The following is a 15,831-nucleotide window of genomic DNA, read 5'->3' on the forward strand; positions in this document are numbered from 1 at the left end:
AAATTGCGGGATAGGGGGCTGGGCCCTGGCCCAGGCCAGGAGAGAAGGCGGTTTTGGCACCCATCCAGGCCCCTGACGTCAGTGACTTTCCAAATAATGGAATCAATATTGGGGGGTGGGGGCAAGCGTGAACCAGGCCCCAGCGATTAGAAACAGATCGGCACAACCCCGCAGCTGATTCTGATAGAGCTGCCTTGGAGAGCTTGGGTGGGAGGCCTGGAAGGAGCTGGACCTGTGGGGGTGGAGTTGAGGGGGTACTCAGGAATGGGCAGGCGGGGCCACCTAGTGTCCAGAGCTCTAGGGTATACAAGTGGGCAAAGATTCGGGCTGTCTGGGATTGGAATGATGGGGTGAGGGCCCCTGTCCTGGTCCCTTCCTCCTCTGAGCCTACAGGGTTCTGAGGCTAGGTAAAGTTTGTGGATGGAGTCTTGGCCAGCGAGTGATAAAGAGTGGGCAAGGGGATTTCATCTCTCTGCATCCCAGATGTGGGCCCCTAGGCCATATTAGGGGTCACAAGTTATACCTATGCAGTAGAAGAGTTCTGAATGAGACCTAAGTAAGATGACTTTTTGCTTGGAAGCAAAGGGCATTAATCCAAGATAGAGAGATGGGTATCCCTCCTCAAATTGGGAGTCTGGCCTCCTCCACCAGCTCACATTCTCTCAGCCTCCTAGAGGACAGCAGGTGAGGATGGAGGGGACCATGGGGTCTATTGGGGGCTGGCCTGGCAGCAGCTGACAAAAAACAGGAAGAAGGGCTGGGGGAGCAGCTGTAATTATGGGGCATTTATTATTAATCAGATGAAATTGCTGGAAGCAGCTGGTGTAATGTACGTAGCGATACAGACTCTGCATGCTCCCCCCACAACACGCACACACACATACACACGCCACACACAGCCTGAGCTTTGCTTGCTTTCACAATCTGTTTCTTATGAAGGTCAGATGGGTCTATATGTGTCTGTCTGCATACTGGAGTGTATCTGTCCGTGTTTTTTCATGTCAGCCTGTACCCTTCTCTACTCCTATTGTCTCCTTTTCTAGCTATCTCTTTCATTCTTTGGCCTAATGTGTCCCTCTCTGTCTCTGGCTTCCCCTCCATCTCCCTCCCTTTGGGCCTGTCTTGGTGTGGGTGTATCTGTCACTATCAACCAGCCTGTCTCTAATACCTTATTTTAGTTTCTGGCTATCTCTCCCTGGTTGGTGATGTCTCTGCATCTCTGGGCAGGATTGGAAGACATGGAATCCCTTTCTCATGGTATGTGTTTAGGCATCTAATCATACCTTTGGCAGATATATCTGGGACCTGTTTTCAGGGGAGCAGTTGGACCCTGAGGATCTCCTGGGGTCTTATGGAAGGTAAGGGGTCTTTTGAATGGCTGGAGTCCATAGAAGCAACAGTGGCTTTCAAGATATCCCTGAGTTCAAGGCCAGCTCCTTTACTAACTACCAGTTGTGTGACTTTGGCCAAGCTGCTTCTCCTCAGTTTCAGGATCTGTAAAACACAAACAGGATTACCTCCAAAGCTTTTTTTTTTTTTTTTTTTTTTTTTTGAGATAGGGTTTCACTTGATCACCCAGGCTGGAGTGCAGTGGCTCAATCTTGGCTCAATGCAACCTTCACCTCCCAGGCTCAAGCGATCCTCCCACCTCAGCCTCAGGAGTAGCTGGAACCACAGGCACGTGCCACCATGCCTGGCTAATTTTTTGTATTTTTGGTAGAGATGGGGTTTCACTATGTTGCCCAGGCTAGTCTCGAATTCCTAAGCTCAGGTGATCTACCTGCTTCAGCCTCCCAAAGTGCTGAGATTACAGGTGTGAGCCACCATGCCCGGCCTTGAAGCTTGTTTTGATGATTCAGTACCAAAATGTAAATTAAGTACTTATCACAGTGTCTAGGTAACCAAGGACCCTGAACAAGTGATACCTGCTATTATTATTGGGAAAGGCATTGTGCAGGTGGGTGAGAGATCTGCACAGGCAAGTTGGTATAGCAGCAAGGTTTTGGAACTAGATGTAGACTCAAATCTAGGCTCTGGAACTGATCAGCTCTGTGGTATAGGGCAAGACCTCCTTGAAGTTCAGTCTCCTTGGCTATCAAATGGGAAGAACAATAAAACCTACCTCATGGAGAAATCATGAAGATTAAGTAAGATAATGCATATAAAGTGCCAAACACAGTTCCTGGCATATAATAGATGCTCAATAAATCATAGTGGTGATAAGGAAGGGGGTGTTATGATGGTGGTTATTTACACCATGCCTGTGACCCTGTGACTCTAGGATTGTGCATGTGAGGATGCATGTGATATACAGGTGCCTGTGTGTCTGCAAACTGATTGTATGGGAATTGTGGATTGTCTGTGGGTGTGTATCTCTGTGTTGTATCAGGCCACTGCCTTCTGGCAACCTTTGTGCCTGTGGTTCAGAACCTGAAGTCAGCAAGGGGTGCTAGAAGGGGTCTGTATTACTCTCAACTTTTCTTCTTCCAGATTTTAGCTGCTACCTGCCTCAGTCTCCCCTTCTCACAGTGGGGCTGTATGGAATGGCTTCTGAGTTGGACTAAGGCCTGTGGCTCCTCTGTGACCTCTGATTTGTGCCCTTTGCCCTTCTAGACTCTAGCCTTGTCACCTCATCTTGCCCCCTTGGTTTTGGAAGTCCTGAAGAGTCGGTCTGGAGGAGGAGGAGGACATTGATGTGCTTGGTGTTTGGCCAGTGGTGAAGAGGTAGGTGCCGGGGCCCAGGTGGGGCAGGTCAGTCTCAGGGAATCAGGCAGGTGTAGTGGGGCTGTACGTCTAGGGGACATGAGTGGAGGAGGACCTGAGATTCCTTCCTCTCTTCCCCTGTCCTTTCTTTTTCCAGAGGTTTTGGGCTCAGCCTGACTGAGGCTTTTCATGCTCTCATAATAGGCCTAGAAAGGGAAGAGACTTATCTATTGTCACACAGGCAAGGGCAACACCAGGTTAGGAAGCTGGGTTCTATACTAAGGGGGAGCTGAGTCCCAGACATGGGAGTATGTTTCTGTTTCAGTGTCCTCAGGTTTCCTCTCTGCCCCTCCAAACATCTCTCTGGCTTGATTGGAGTAGCTAGGCTTTAAAAAGATGGGACAGGAGGTCAGAAAGTCCAGAATCTTCTGAGGCCAGCTGTGGGGCCGAGCCTGACTCTCCCTGTCTCTCATTCAGGCCAGGCAAGGCCCCTGGATTGGCAGCTTGGGGGTGGGGGCATCCAAGGAATCGAGGCACTGGAGCGGAACGGAAAGGCCTATTGTCCAAAACCCGCCAGAGGCCCACAAAGGCCGGCCCGGCTTTTCATCTCAGCTCCCAAACAGACTGGCCATTTTCCCGGCTGGGGGCTGAGGGGGAACTAACCCTTCACAACTAGGACCAGGGTGTTGTTGAGGGTGGAGTGGGGGACCCCAGGCTGACACATAAAAGGGACTTAAGATGGAGCTGGGGCCCAGGAGAGGAGGAAGGGAGGCCTGAGAAGGCTGTAGGGAATTAAGCTTTTCACCCCACTGTTCCCAGAGGACCCAAGGACATGGGGTATGTATCTGATAGTTCAGAGTAGGATGGGGCTAGGAGATGGATGTACAGAATAAAAGATAATATTTATGGGGGGTACCTTGGGAGGAGTCTGATAGCTTACATGGAAAGTGGGCTACTGGGCCGCGAGGGCGCATAATCCTCTGCAAACTGGGAACACCTTAGGGAACCAGGACAGGAGCTGGAGAAGAGAAGGATAGTGGTCGGGGACAGAATGGGCTCCTTGCAGCAAGAAGAACTGAAGCCAGACAGCAGGAGGGACTTCCTGCCAGTGAACAGTAGCTCAGATGCCCTGACCCTCTTCCTGGGGATCTCAGAGGATTGCCTCAGCGAGCAGGGGAGCTGGAGAACACCCCAGGGGCTCAGGCTGAGGCAGCTTCTGTGGGGGCCAAGGAGGAGGAGGAGGCTGGAGAGGGAGGACTTGGCAGTTCTGTGCACCCTCCCCCAGCCAGCACCTCCAGCACCATTTTAAAAACAGCTTTTTAATTTAACAAAGTGGATGAAAAACTGTTTTCGGAAATAAAGAATATCTGCTGTCTCCCAGGCTAGCACTCAGCCCTTGTGGAGAGCCTCTCTCTGGGTTTCTCCCCGCTGCCCATGGTTCCTTTCCTCCTTGTCTCTCTTTTTGTTTGTTTCTGCTCCTCAGCCCCCCAACTTCCTTTGGCCTCCCATCACCCTTTCTCTCTCCATCACCCTCTCTCTCTCCATCTCAGCCTCCGTGGGAGCCTCACCCTCAGTGTCTTATCTCGATGGTATCTCTGCATTTCCTTCTGTCTCTCCTCTCCCAGTCTCTCTCTTCTAGGGCCCATCTCTCTTTCCTGATTTGTCTCTGTCTCCCAGCCTGTCTCAATCTCTGTCTCTCCACCCCCCTCCTTCTCCCCCAACCCCAGCTCTAAATGGGTCTATTTAAAACGCCCGACGCTGCCAAGTCAGAAAAGCGTCTCCTGATAAAGCGCATTAGGCAGAGGGATGGAGGAGGGGGAGGAGGGAGCGGCGGGCGGAGGGATTGATCCAAGCCCGTAACCCCATTAATCAGGCAGCGTGGATCCCCCTCCCTCCCCCATTCCAGCCCCTTTTGAGCTAAAAGCCCCTTAAATATTTATCACCCCTCCCCCACGAGGGCGAAGGGAGGGGTGTATGGCACTTGGTGTGAGCATCCCGAGCTGTCTGGTGCCCCCCACGCATGTGCGTGTGCACGTGTGCGTGTGCACGTGTGCGTGTGCTCATGTGTATGTGTACGGGTGTGCACACCTGACAAGCCCGGGGTCCAGCGACCAACCTGCCCCTCAGCCTCTGGGCAGCCTGGTCTCTCCCTGGAGACCCTAGGAGTTGCCCTGCTCCTGCCCCTCCTGAAGGGGGACGTGGGGTCCTCATCCCAAATACAGAAGGTCACTGGAGCACGGGTGGCATTGCACTGTTATTCCCAGAGGGCAGGATGGTGAGCCTGGGGTTCAGTTTCCAGATTCTCCCAAATTTCCAGCACTGGAAGTAACTTGGGGAATAGAGTTGGGGCCCCATGCTTCTAAAGTAAGCAACTTGGAAGGCTGGCTGAAGTTCCTGCTTTATCCTCAGAGGGCAGGCCTAGGACCTGGAATAGGACCTGGGGGTAGGCTGGGAGCCTCCCGTGCCCTAAAAAATGTGGGAAAGTGAGCTGGGCCTTGGGAGGGAGCGGTCACCCCGGGAGGAGGAAGGTAGCCCGGAGCTGGGGCCGAGTCCCACATCTCTCACCGCTTGCTGATAGCCCCAGGCAGCAGAGGTCAGCCCTGAGACCGGCAGTGGTCTGCCCGAGTTGGCCTGCGGCAAATTCTCCTTGGCCGGGGAAGGGAGGCCCCGGCCGCCACTGGGTGTGGAGTGGGGCCTGGACCGGAGCGGGGAGGGTCCCTTCTGCCTCCCCTCCCCCAGCATCAAGTGCCACATCTCCTCCTGACTCAGACAATTAGATTCAAAGGATGACCTCACTGCATGCCGTCCCTCACTCTCCCTCCGCTAGCTCGCTTGCTTGTTCGCTTGCAGCGCGCTCCTTCCTCCCCTCCTCCTGGCCCGCTTGCCTGGTCGCTCACTCGGGGCTCGGCCCTCGTCGCTCACCGCGCGGCCCGGCCCCTCGCCCACCCGCCCGCCAGGACCGCTGTGGGGGCTGCTCCTGCCTCCCGGGTCGTTGCGGCTGCCCGGGCCCCAGCCCCGCAGACCCGATGCCCGCAGGCGGGCAGGCGGACCCACGGAGCGCCGGAGGCACCGACGGGGCCCCTGCGTGGGGACCCAGGTCAGTGGCCGCAGGGCCGGAGGACTTGTCACCCCCACCGCCGCGACGCCCCCGCCCCGCGCCCACCCGCCAGCCCGCCCAGCCCGCCTCAGCGCTTCCCGCTCCTTTCTCGGCCCCCGCCCCCCGCGGCTGCTCCGCGCGCTCCCCCTGCCAAGCTGTCTCTCTTCTCTTCTCTTTCTCTCCCCCCAGCCCCCCTGCCTCTGCAGCCGGTGGGAGGGACTGGGACTTCCTGAGGTCCCAGGGATGGGGCCGGGGCCCATTGGCTGCAATCGGACCAGGCCTCTGAGAGGGGAGGGGGCTCTGGCTGTGTCCATCGGCCTGGGGGAGGGGACCACCGCCTGAGTGGAAGGGGGGCTACAGAGAGAGAGGCCCAGGGTGTGGGGGTGACATCTAGACAGAGGGGATGAGCTCCTGATATCTTTCTTTTCTCACATCCTGTGGGCCTCTTGCCTGGTTTAATTTGATCCCCAAAGCCTGGCTTCATTTGTCCACACCTCCTAGCTAACTTTAGTCCCCACTGCCTGGTTTCATTTGTCCCCACTGCCCGCTTCCCCTAAGTCCCTATCACCTGGCTTTATGGCATTACCCCTGCCTCGTTTCTTTAGGTCCTGCCTGGCTTCCATGGAGTCAAGTCAGGCTCCTTTTAGGATGGAGGCATCAGGGCCCCAGCTACACCTGGAGTGGCAAGTGGCAAGGATGTCTGCAGCATTGCCGATCTTTCCTGGGCTGGGGCCTGGCCAGCACAGCCTGGATTCCATTCTGCCTGGACAGCGACTCCGTGTCTACTCCTCCAGTGATGGGGGCGGGGCTGCAGGGTCCAAGGACACCTTAGGACTCTCCTCCTCAGTGGTTAGTTAGAGGAGCACCCGCTCGCTCTGCCTGCTGCCCCCCCATGCTGGGCATCTGCCCTACCTCTCTGTGGGCTGCCAGTGATGCCAGGGCTTTGGTGGGGGCTGGGGGGCTGGAGTGGAGGTCCCATCTCCTTCCCCTCTCCTGCCCCTTCTGCAGCCAGGCCAGACATCGGGGTGCCCGCTAGACAGTTATGGGCATATAGAGGTTTTGAAGAGGCCTTGGGATCACACAGCAGATAGCTAGGCTGAGAGCTGCTGCTGATCCTCATCGTGGCGAAGAGAGGGTGATGAGGGGAGGCAGCAAGGGCCTGGGGAGTTGGCTGGTTTCTGGGCCTTTCTGGCTCTTGCCAATTCCAGTGCCACCATCTGTCTCCCCCAGGTACTTCCTTCTCCTCTCCTATATGGAGTGGATCTCCCTTCATCCCCTAATGCTGTTGAAAGCAGGGTTTGGGGAAGAAGGAGCTGCCTGGGGAATAATCATCTATTTAGGGACCAACAAAGTATTTCCTTTCCTTTTCTTTCCTGCCCTAGGCCACCCTAGGCTTTCTCTCCCTCCCCTCAGGCACAACTAGGCAACCTGAGGTCCTGGCACAGTGTGGCTGTTCAGGATGTGTATGTGGGTGTTTCCCATTGCCGGTGTCGGGGCGTGAGGGGCCAAGGGCGACTGGGGGCCCTGAGCTTCTGGAGGTGTGCAGTGGTGTCTGTGTGGAAGGTTGACTGTTTGGAGTGTGTGATGGTATCCATATGTGAGACCATGGCTGTGTGAGGGAGTCTGTGTGTGTGAGTGTGACTGTAATGTGTGTGTGCACGCACACCAGCATGTACGGGGCTGTGGGAGTGGGTATCCATGTGGGAGGCCCTGATGTGTGGCCACGATGGTAGGCTCTGAATGCCAGTGTCTGCAAAAGGCTGCCTGGGTGTGTCCGTGAAGCTCTGGTCCTGTGTGTCTGAGGAGGCGGGGGCTTTGAGAGCTCTGCCGGGTGTAGTGAGAGCCCAAGTGTGTGCTCTGTCTTAGGATGAAGTGAGCACTGGGCGCTGTGTGGCCTGAGTGGCTGGTGTGTGAGCATGTGTGTGCGTGTACTCATGCCTGTGTTTACCCATCAGGAACAGATTGCTCTGGCTTCCTCAGTGTGAGGAGGGGAGGAAAGGGGAGGAAGGATGGCTTGGTCTTGCCCAGCAGACCAGAAGGCTCCTCAGAAGTAGCGTGCATGGTGCACGTGCACATTAGGGGGCAGAGAGAACAGAACACAGAAGACATTCGAAGCTTCTTTTCCCCCCACCCAACTCTGGCTCTGTCAGAACGACCAGCTTCAGGTTTTTTTTGTTATAAGCCAATGCATCATATGCACTGCTGACCCCACCCCCCGGGGTGTGTGTGTGTGTGTGTGTGTGTGTGTGTGTGTGTGTTTGTGTGCGAGCTTGCATGCATGGACCTCTGTGTATGGATTCAAGGGTGTGTCTGCACCATAGCAGTGATGGGTCCAGGGGTGGGTGTGGTAGGAGATGCTGAGGCAAATAGGTCTTTGTCCCAGTCTCCAACTCTGGAAAGCCATTCTGTCCATCCTTGTCTCCATGGGGGGCCCTGCCTTGCAGCCTCCTTCCTGTCCCTGGCATCCACTTCGGGCCTTTCCCTACCCCATCACCCCTGCTAAGGGAAGTCTTAGTCAACCCTATTGTTCTGCCCATCCCCTGCCTTTCATGGAGTTCTTCCAGCTGTCTAACATGCTGCAGCATTCTGTCCCTCCGAGAAGAGCAGCACTCCGCTCCCCACAGACTTAACCTGACTGGAGTGTGTGCCTTTCCTGCGTGGAGGGGGCCTCCTGATTCTTGTGGAATCCAGAAGAGACTGGACTGGGGTTGGGGGCTGGGGGATTTGGCACCAGTGCCTCAGGTTCTGTGAAGCTCTCCAGAGCCTATGTATCCAAAGGGAGGATATGAACTTATCTGCCCCTTCCTCTTCTCCATTCAAGAGGAAGGGGGCTGGACCAGATGGCTTCTGAGGGTAAAAGCCCAGGCCTTCTGCATCTAGAGGGCTACTTAAGCACAGGCCTGCATGTATGTGCATATACAAGCCCATGCGCAGGTCACCAGGCAACACGCAGTGCTCCAAGTGGGCCTTCACATGTGGGCACAGGCTGGTGACAGATTCCCATCTCCCCAGGATGCCTCCCCATCTGCCCAGCCAGGCCTATCATGGAAGGGCCCCAGGCTCCCCCAACAACACGCCCGCACACACGTGCAGCAGGGCACGCACATGCTGATCTCAGGGTCCCCATGGTGCAAAAGGCTGGGAGTGGGGGTTTTGAGCACTCAGAGTCCAGGCCGCTGCCAAAATCCATCGGAATCTTGTCCCCCCCAGGCCTCCATCTCCGGCTGTCGAGGTCACAACAGCAGGTGCGGATACCCACCCCCCCAACTCACTCAATTGGGCCGCCTCCTTTTCCACAGCCTCAGCCAGCGTTGAGAGCTGGGGGACCACTCCCCCTGCCTCCCTCCTGGCCCCCTCCTACTGATGCTTGGCTTATCCTGCCCCCTTCTAAAGAGGAGGACGGGGCCTAAGCTTGGGTAGGGTCCTTTCCCCTGAGGACTGAGGCTTGCCCCTGGTGTGGGTGGGGACATGGTAGCCCAGGAGGAGGTAAAGCTTGAATCCTGAACCCAGGCACAGCTTGGAGCCCTATGCCACTTGGGGTGGGGTCTCTGAGAGAGCTGAGAGGAGAGGCAGGTCTGGATTCAGAGAGGAGGGAAAAGAGAAGGGGCTAGAGACCAGAGATTCAGAGATAGGAGGGAGAAACACCGTAGGGAGTGGGAGCCTGCCCGCCTATGGCCAGCCAGCCCCAGCCCACGAGCTGGCCCCTGACCTAGGCCCACCCCTCCCTGGTGGGGGGCCTGCTGGGCCAGCTGCCAGGGGCCAGGCCTCCCTCCTCGGCCTGGTCCCCCCACCCCCCAAGCCTCTGGACCGCTCAGGCCTCTGCCCCCGCCCCCACCGCCCACGCTGTCCAGGCTGCCTAGGCCTGGTGGGATCTGGGGGCCTCCCAGCCTCCGCCCCTCCTCCCCGTCCTGGAGCTTCCCGCCTGCCCTTACTGTCTCTTCCAGGCTCTCCCTCAGCCAGTACTGTTCCTCCCTGCCCACCATGTCCTTGTCCCTGTCTGCCCCCGCTCTGTCTCTCATGTCCTTCTCCATCTCTGAGTCTATGTATCTCTTTCTCTGCTCCAACGTAATTCCTCTGCAGGTCTGAGGCTTCTAGAGTTCCCAGGCGTTTGAATCAGTGAGTCCATGCTGTGTCCTATGTTCTTGACTCATTCCTGGGATGGGTCCTCTAGGCTGCTGTGGGGAGAGGTGAAGGAGATGAGGCCCCAGGATAAAAGGTGCCTTTTCCCCTCACTGTGGGATTCTGGAGTCTGGGCTATGGGAGTCAGAGAGGGGACTGGAAGCTGTGGGGAGTCCCCTCCGCTCTGTGCTGGGCCAGATGCCCTTATCAGATGGATGTTCTGAACCCACCCTGATCCCTGGCAATGGAGGGAGTCCATCTGGTGACCTTCTCTGGATTTTAATTCCCTGCCTCGGAGATGGAACAATAACCTTGCTTTGAGGTCACTTGTTTTGAGGCCTCCCTGATCATTCATTGTCAAGGCAAGACTGAGCCTACCTGACCCTCAGCATGCCCACAGCAACCCAAACCCTGAAGTTCACAACACACTATTACAGATCAACACGCACACACAATTATAGCTGAAACACAGTTAGTGGCGCTCATTATCCCCCACCCTGACCTGATGGTGGCAGGACTTCCCCAGGGTTGGCCTTCTACAATCTAAACTGCTGTCTGTGATTCTGCAGGGATAAATAGAGGCTTTCCAAAACTCACCTCCTTTCCCCAGGTTCTACCCTCAGCTGGGCATGGGGTGAGGGGAGGGGCACAGGGCAACTGGAACATTGCTGGGACTGGCAAGATGGTTCTTGGGTCTTGGGTCCTAAGCCAGATTCTTAAACTGGGTAATAGAGGTTCCTGACCTGGAGCCTGTCATAGTGTCTGTCAGTGTTGCTGATGGCAGCTATCAGACTCCAGGGGTGCCAGCATTACTGTGGACTAGTATCATTCTGTGAGACTGTTACTGAGTCCATCAACATCGCTCTGTCACTGTGTTGATGTCACCGTCAGTGTTACTCTATGTGATGGAGTCTTATTGCATCTTTGATTCTGAGGCTACTGTCACTGTGACTGTGTCATTGTCAACCAGTGTCATTGCCCTGTTTGTTGGTGTCAATGTATGTGACTGTCACTCACTGCATTATTGTCATTGTGGTGACTGTCAACATCCCTGTGTGTCATTGTCAACGGTACAACTGTGTCATTTTCAATGGGCGTTGTTATCATTGTGTAATGGTGTCTTTATGCCACAGCGGGACAATGGCAGTAAGTTGGGACCCTAGAATTTGACTCTTAATGTGTTACCTGTGTGGGTGTAATGATGACACTGGGGTTCTGTGCTGGGATAGGTGCAGGGACCCTTGTGCTGACAAGGGATTCAGGGGCTTCTGGGCGCTGGGCTCCTTTCTTGCTTATGGGGTACCCCCTCTGTTCACTCCTCATTCTGGGGCTGACCTTTTCGAGGGGCTGATAGGAAGCCTGGGCCAGTTTGCATAGCCCTTATCTGGGGCTCTATGGGATTCATCCTGCAGATCTATCCCAGAGCCATAGGGTGTGGACTTGGAAAATTCCCAGGAAAGATGCTCTTTACCCTGGGATAGGTGGCCTGGAATGAGCCAAGGCAGGATGGAGGTGTGTCCTGGATGCCTCTGGCCTCAACCTCCGACCTGGGCAGTGGGCCCAGTTGGGAGTCTGAGGAAAGGGGGAAGTGACACTGGCCTGGGGCTTTCTGGATCTGCAGGGCAGGGGCAGGGATGGGGTTTCACCCTTGTCCCCTAGGGGCTAGGGTCCTGGATCCCTAGCAGGAATCCTTCCAGCCTCCAGAAGAGCCCTGCTCTTGCCTCACATAGCATTGACCACCATCCCATCCTCCTTTGTGCTAGAGGAGCTGGGCAGGCCACGGAGATGCTCTAGGGTGGGCAGAGACCCCGCCAGTGGTCTCCTCCCTTCTCTCTGGATCTGTCCCTCTGCCCTTGAGTCTCTGCCCATCTCCTATGTGCCCCATCTTTCCCCCTGCGTCTCTTCTATTTCTTCCTATCTCAGCCTCTCCTTGTCCCTCTGGGTCTCCACTCAGAGCTCCTTCTCTCTCCCTGCCTCTTGTTTCCCTTTCCTGAGTCTCTCCCTTTTCTGGGTGCCCCCAACTCTGCAGTGTCTGTCTTGGCACCCCACCCCCACTCTGCAGCACTCACTCTCAGCAGCGCCCGTCTCCCGTGGCTGCAGCCCTGTTGGCCCAGGGCCCGGCCCTTACAGTAACTCATCGGGCTGATGGAGGCGACTTTGATGAAGAAGCCACCCCTCCCCCTGCGGGGGCCTGAGTGTGTGTGTGTGTGTGTGTGCGCGTGCACGCATGCACGTGGGAGTGTGTGCTTGTGTGGACCAGGAGGGAGCTGGGAGTAGAGGCCATCCGTTCCTCCTCTCCCTGAACACTCCCATCCTTGGATCTAACCTCAGCCGCTCCGCCTGCTCTTCTGCCTGCCCATGCCCTGGTTCCTGCTCCCATGTGGTGGGCAGTGGGCCTGGGACCGAGGCGGAGGATCTTCCTGGCTGTGAGGAAAAAGACATGGACAGATGGCAGAGGCAGTGGGGGAAGGTCTGAGGGCGACTGGCCAGGGCTGAGGTCAGGGAACCAGGTAGGCCTCTGGCTGCTGGTCTCTTTTTCTCTCTCTTACACCACCTCTGAATTCAGGCAGTCCTGGGTTCTTTTCCTGGCTCCACTGCTTGCTGACTGTAACTTTGGCCATTGTCTTAACCTCCTAGGCCTGAGGAGTAGCTGAAGAGTGGGGAGGGGCTGAGGGTCAGAAGGAGCCAGGCCAGGTGGTAGCTAAGGCTCCAGGAGTCACTGATGTGCAAAGAGTAGCTGGGGCCACTTGGGACACAGAAAGATTTCCTGTGCCAGGGAGGGACAGTCAGGGCACCTGTGACTGTGACAGGGAGGAAAGGAAAAGCAGGCTCAGAGGAGGGGACTTTCCTGGAGAAGGTCAAGGGTAGCAAAAGGCAGGCAGGAGCCCTCTCCCACAGGAAGCCCCAGGAAGTCCGTTGCTCTCCAACCTCTCTGCAGCTGCTTCAGGCTGATACCCACATTTGTCTCTGCTATGCTATGTCTGCACCGTCTGGAGCTGAGTCTCTGGCACTTTCTTGGGGTGTATCTGGCACTGCGTCTCTGTCAGTTTCTCTGGCTGTGTGTCTGGCTGTTTCTCTGGCCGTCTTTCTAACGGTGTCTCTGGCAGTGTGTCTGACTGTGTGTCTGACAGTGTCTCTGGCAGCGTTTGGAGTGGTGTGGATACTTCCTGACTGAGCATCTGGCTGTGGCTCTGGCTCTTTTCTTGAGCTGTTTTTCTGGGTGTATGCCTGTTTGTGTCTATCAGTTTCTCTGGTATTTCTCTGCTTGTGTGTCAGACGGTTTCTCTGGCACTGTTTCTGACAGTGTCTTAGCTCTCTGGCTTTGTCGCCGACAGCTTTGCTGCCTGTGCTCCTTGCCCGTCCTTCGGCACTGTGTTTGCCTGGGTCTAGCTGAGTCCTTTCCAGTGTTTCTGGCGGGCCCTTTGATTGGGTGGTTGTTCTCTGACCACCTCTTTGGCTGGTTATCTGGTTTCATCTACCTGTCTCTTTGGCTTTGTCTGATGGTCCTTCTAACAGTCTCTGGTGTATCTTCCACTATGTGTGGAGCTGTTTCTTTGGGGTCCTGTCTGGTGGTTTGGGGCAGTGTCCCTGGCCAGCATCTTTGCTGTGTGGCTGGCTGGAATCAGAGGGTGGCCCTGGTTGAGTGTCTGGTAGCATCCCTCAGTGTTTCTCTGGATCTTTGCTTCTGTGTGGTTGATAGTTCTCTCTCCTCAGACTGAGGGTCGGGGGGGTTGTTACATTTGCAGCCTATTTCTGCAGGAAATAATTATTTCCCTGCCATCAAGTGTAGATGTGTGCTGGGGGAGGGGAAGAGAATAGTTGGACTCATCTCAGGAAGTAGGACATCAGGTTGGGGGGCACTAGATCCATCTGGCTTCTGGGGCCATGTCCTGAGTGAATCCTGTGTACTTGCATGGGTGCGTGTGGACACTGATGCACACCTACTGGGCTGGGGTTCCCAGGCTCCTAGGGGCACATGGCTGGGGTCAAGGGTGGGCCAGGGTCCCTGACAAGGACTTACATATTAAAATCCTTCATTTTCTCTTGAGCATTGGTGTACAATTACGGAAAAGTCACATCTGACCTGGGTCATGTCCCACTACCCTGACTCGACTGCTCTGAGCTTCCCAGGGCCCAGTGGCAAGGCTCGCCGCAGGGGTGTTGGGGACAGATGACGGATCTGAGCGGCTCCAGAGCATCCAGGTTTCAGGCTGTCTCCCCAGGAGCACAACAGGGGGCTTCCATTCAAAGCAATCTGGAGAAGTACAGACCTCCAATTAAATTAAAACATTACCCTTTCAGTTTACGATGTTTATAGCTAATTAGCTAACTTCACCAGTAAAGTTATTTTTATTTTTATTTTTTTTAGAAAAATGGCCCTGGCATTACCAATATTCTATAACTCATTTGCGGTTGACAACGTTGTGTAGCCAGCAGTCTTATCGAACAGCAAACCACCATAGGTTGCCTTCTACCATCTTAGCAAACCTTTGCCTACAGATGCCAATAATGTTGCTTTCTATTGCCTGAAAGAAGATCTTGAGCCCCATTAAGAAGGGCATTTTGGGGTCAAGATGCCCTGGCCCTGGGGCTGGGATTTCCCAGTCTTGCCTAAGAACAGGAGGGGCTCCCCAGGACAGTCCTGCCTGGGCTGATGCTGTCCCCTCCCCCACCCTGGTTTCTCCCAACAGATGGCTGCTCCTGTCCCGTGGGCCTGCTGCGCTGTGCTTGCTGCTGCCGCTGCAGTTGTCTACACCCAGAGACACAGTCCACAGGGTGAGTGCTCACGGGAGCCGCCTGCTGACCCCCGTCTCAGAGCTGGACATGAACCCTCACTGGCATAGCTGCATTCTGACACCACCCAAGAGTCACACGCTGGCATTGTCACACATGACCACCCAGAGGGACATGGAGTCATGTGACACTGAAATGCACAGTCCTCCACAGTCACACCTGGGTGGTCGAATGCTGACAGTGTCTCTGGCTTGAGGTGATCTGTCTTCTTACTATGGTGGCATAGGGTACAGGCAGGTGGGATGGGAGTTGGTGGGGGAGGCTGGGGCAGGACCTGTATATTGTATCTGGGTGAAAGGGGATCTCTCAGAGATTTGTGGGGATGCAGTTGGAGGCACTGATTGGAGACAGTGGGCAAGACTGCAGGTCACCTTCTACCCTCAGCTTCATCCCAGAGGGAGGATAGGGACAGAGAAGGTGGACTGATTGAGAACAAGATGAGGGGACAGGGTAACATGCAGGAGAGAGCTAGTGCACTAAGGAAGGGACAGGTTAGTCAGCTGGGATGGCCACATGGGGGAGAGCTCAGGGCTCAGCCATTGGCAGCCTCCCTGCCCTCCCTCTACCTATTTCTCCAGTGAGGGGCAAGGCCTGCCCACAGCCCACAGGACAAGGAACCGTGTCCCTGCAGGGAGAAACAGGGGCCCTCTTAACTTGACCTCCTGCCCCTCTACTGCACTTGAGGCAGCACCTCAAACAGCAACATCAGCTGAGGGTCTGAACTCAAAACTCACCTCGAACGAGGCTCCTTAAGCTCCCTGCCTGCATGATTCCCACCTCATACTCTGTGTCAGTCGGGCTGGGTGAAAGCAGAGAGGGTGAAGGCCTCTCCAGGAACCAGGCATGGAGCAGACCCTGGTGGCTGGGCTCTGCCACCCTCAAGGCTGTGAGTAGTGAGTCGAGGCTTCTATGGCCTCTTCTTTATGAGATCAACAGTGAGACCCAGAGAGATCCTGGCCGCCCCCAGGGGCATTGACTGGGCGTCCCTAGGGCCTGCCAGTGGTCTCTACCTTGTGCCCCCATGGTCCTGGACATAAGGCCACCTGTCTGAGAGTGTGAGATTGTGTTCTTGTGAGGGTGAGAGCGTGTCCTTGTTTGAGTGCATTTCTCCGTGTGGC

The 15,831-nt window shown here is 55.7% G+C and overlaps 1 protein-coding gene and 1 long non-coding RNA gene across 3 annotated transcripts in view; one reads left to right on the forward strand and one right to left on the reverse strand.

The window, feature by feature from the left end:
* The window catches only part of CNTFR (ciliary neurotrophic factor receptor), a 38,527-nt gene that overhangs the window by 6,528 nt on the left and 16,168 nt on the right, over window positions 1-15,831 (forward strand). For both annotated transcript variants that reach the window (XM_030920435.1, XM_010385788.2), the window contains exons 2-3: window positions 2,614-2,724; window positions 14,611-14,695. In XM_030920435.1, the coding sequence (XP_030776295.1) occupies window positions 14,611-14,695 (85 nt within the window). In that variant the 5' untranslated portion in view covers window positions 2,614-2,724. The remainder of the gene's footprint in view (window positions 1-2,613; window positions 2,725-14,610; window positions 14,696-15,831) is intronic.
* Window positions 766-15,590, reverse strand: LOC104680007. The gene is made up of 5 exons (XR_750388.2): window positions 15,448-15,590; window positions 13,941-14,174; window positions 12,246-12,343; window positions 3,620-3,721; window positions 766-1,494 (listed from the first exon to the last, which is right to left on the reverse strand). It is a non-coding gene; the product is annotated as an uncharacterized LOC104680007 (long non-coding RNA).

Source organism: Rhinopithecus roxellana, chromosome 16, assembly GCF_007565055.1.
Source record: "Rhinopithecus roxellana isolate Shanxi Qingling chromosome 16, ASM756505v1, whole genome shotgun sequence".
Classification (NCBI taxonomy): domain Eukaryota; kingdom Metazoa; phylum Chordata; class Mammalia; order Primates; family Cercopithecidae; genus Rhinopithecus; species Rhinopithecus roxellana.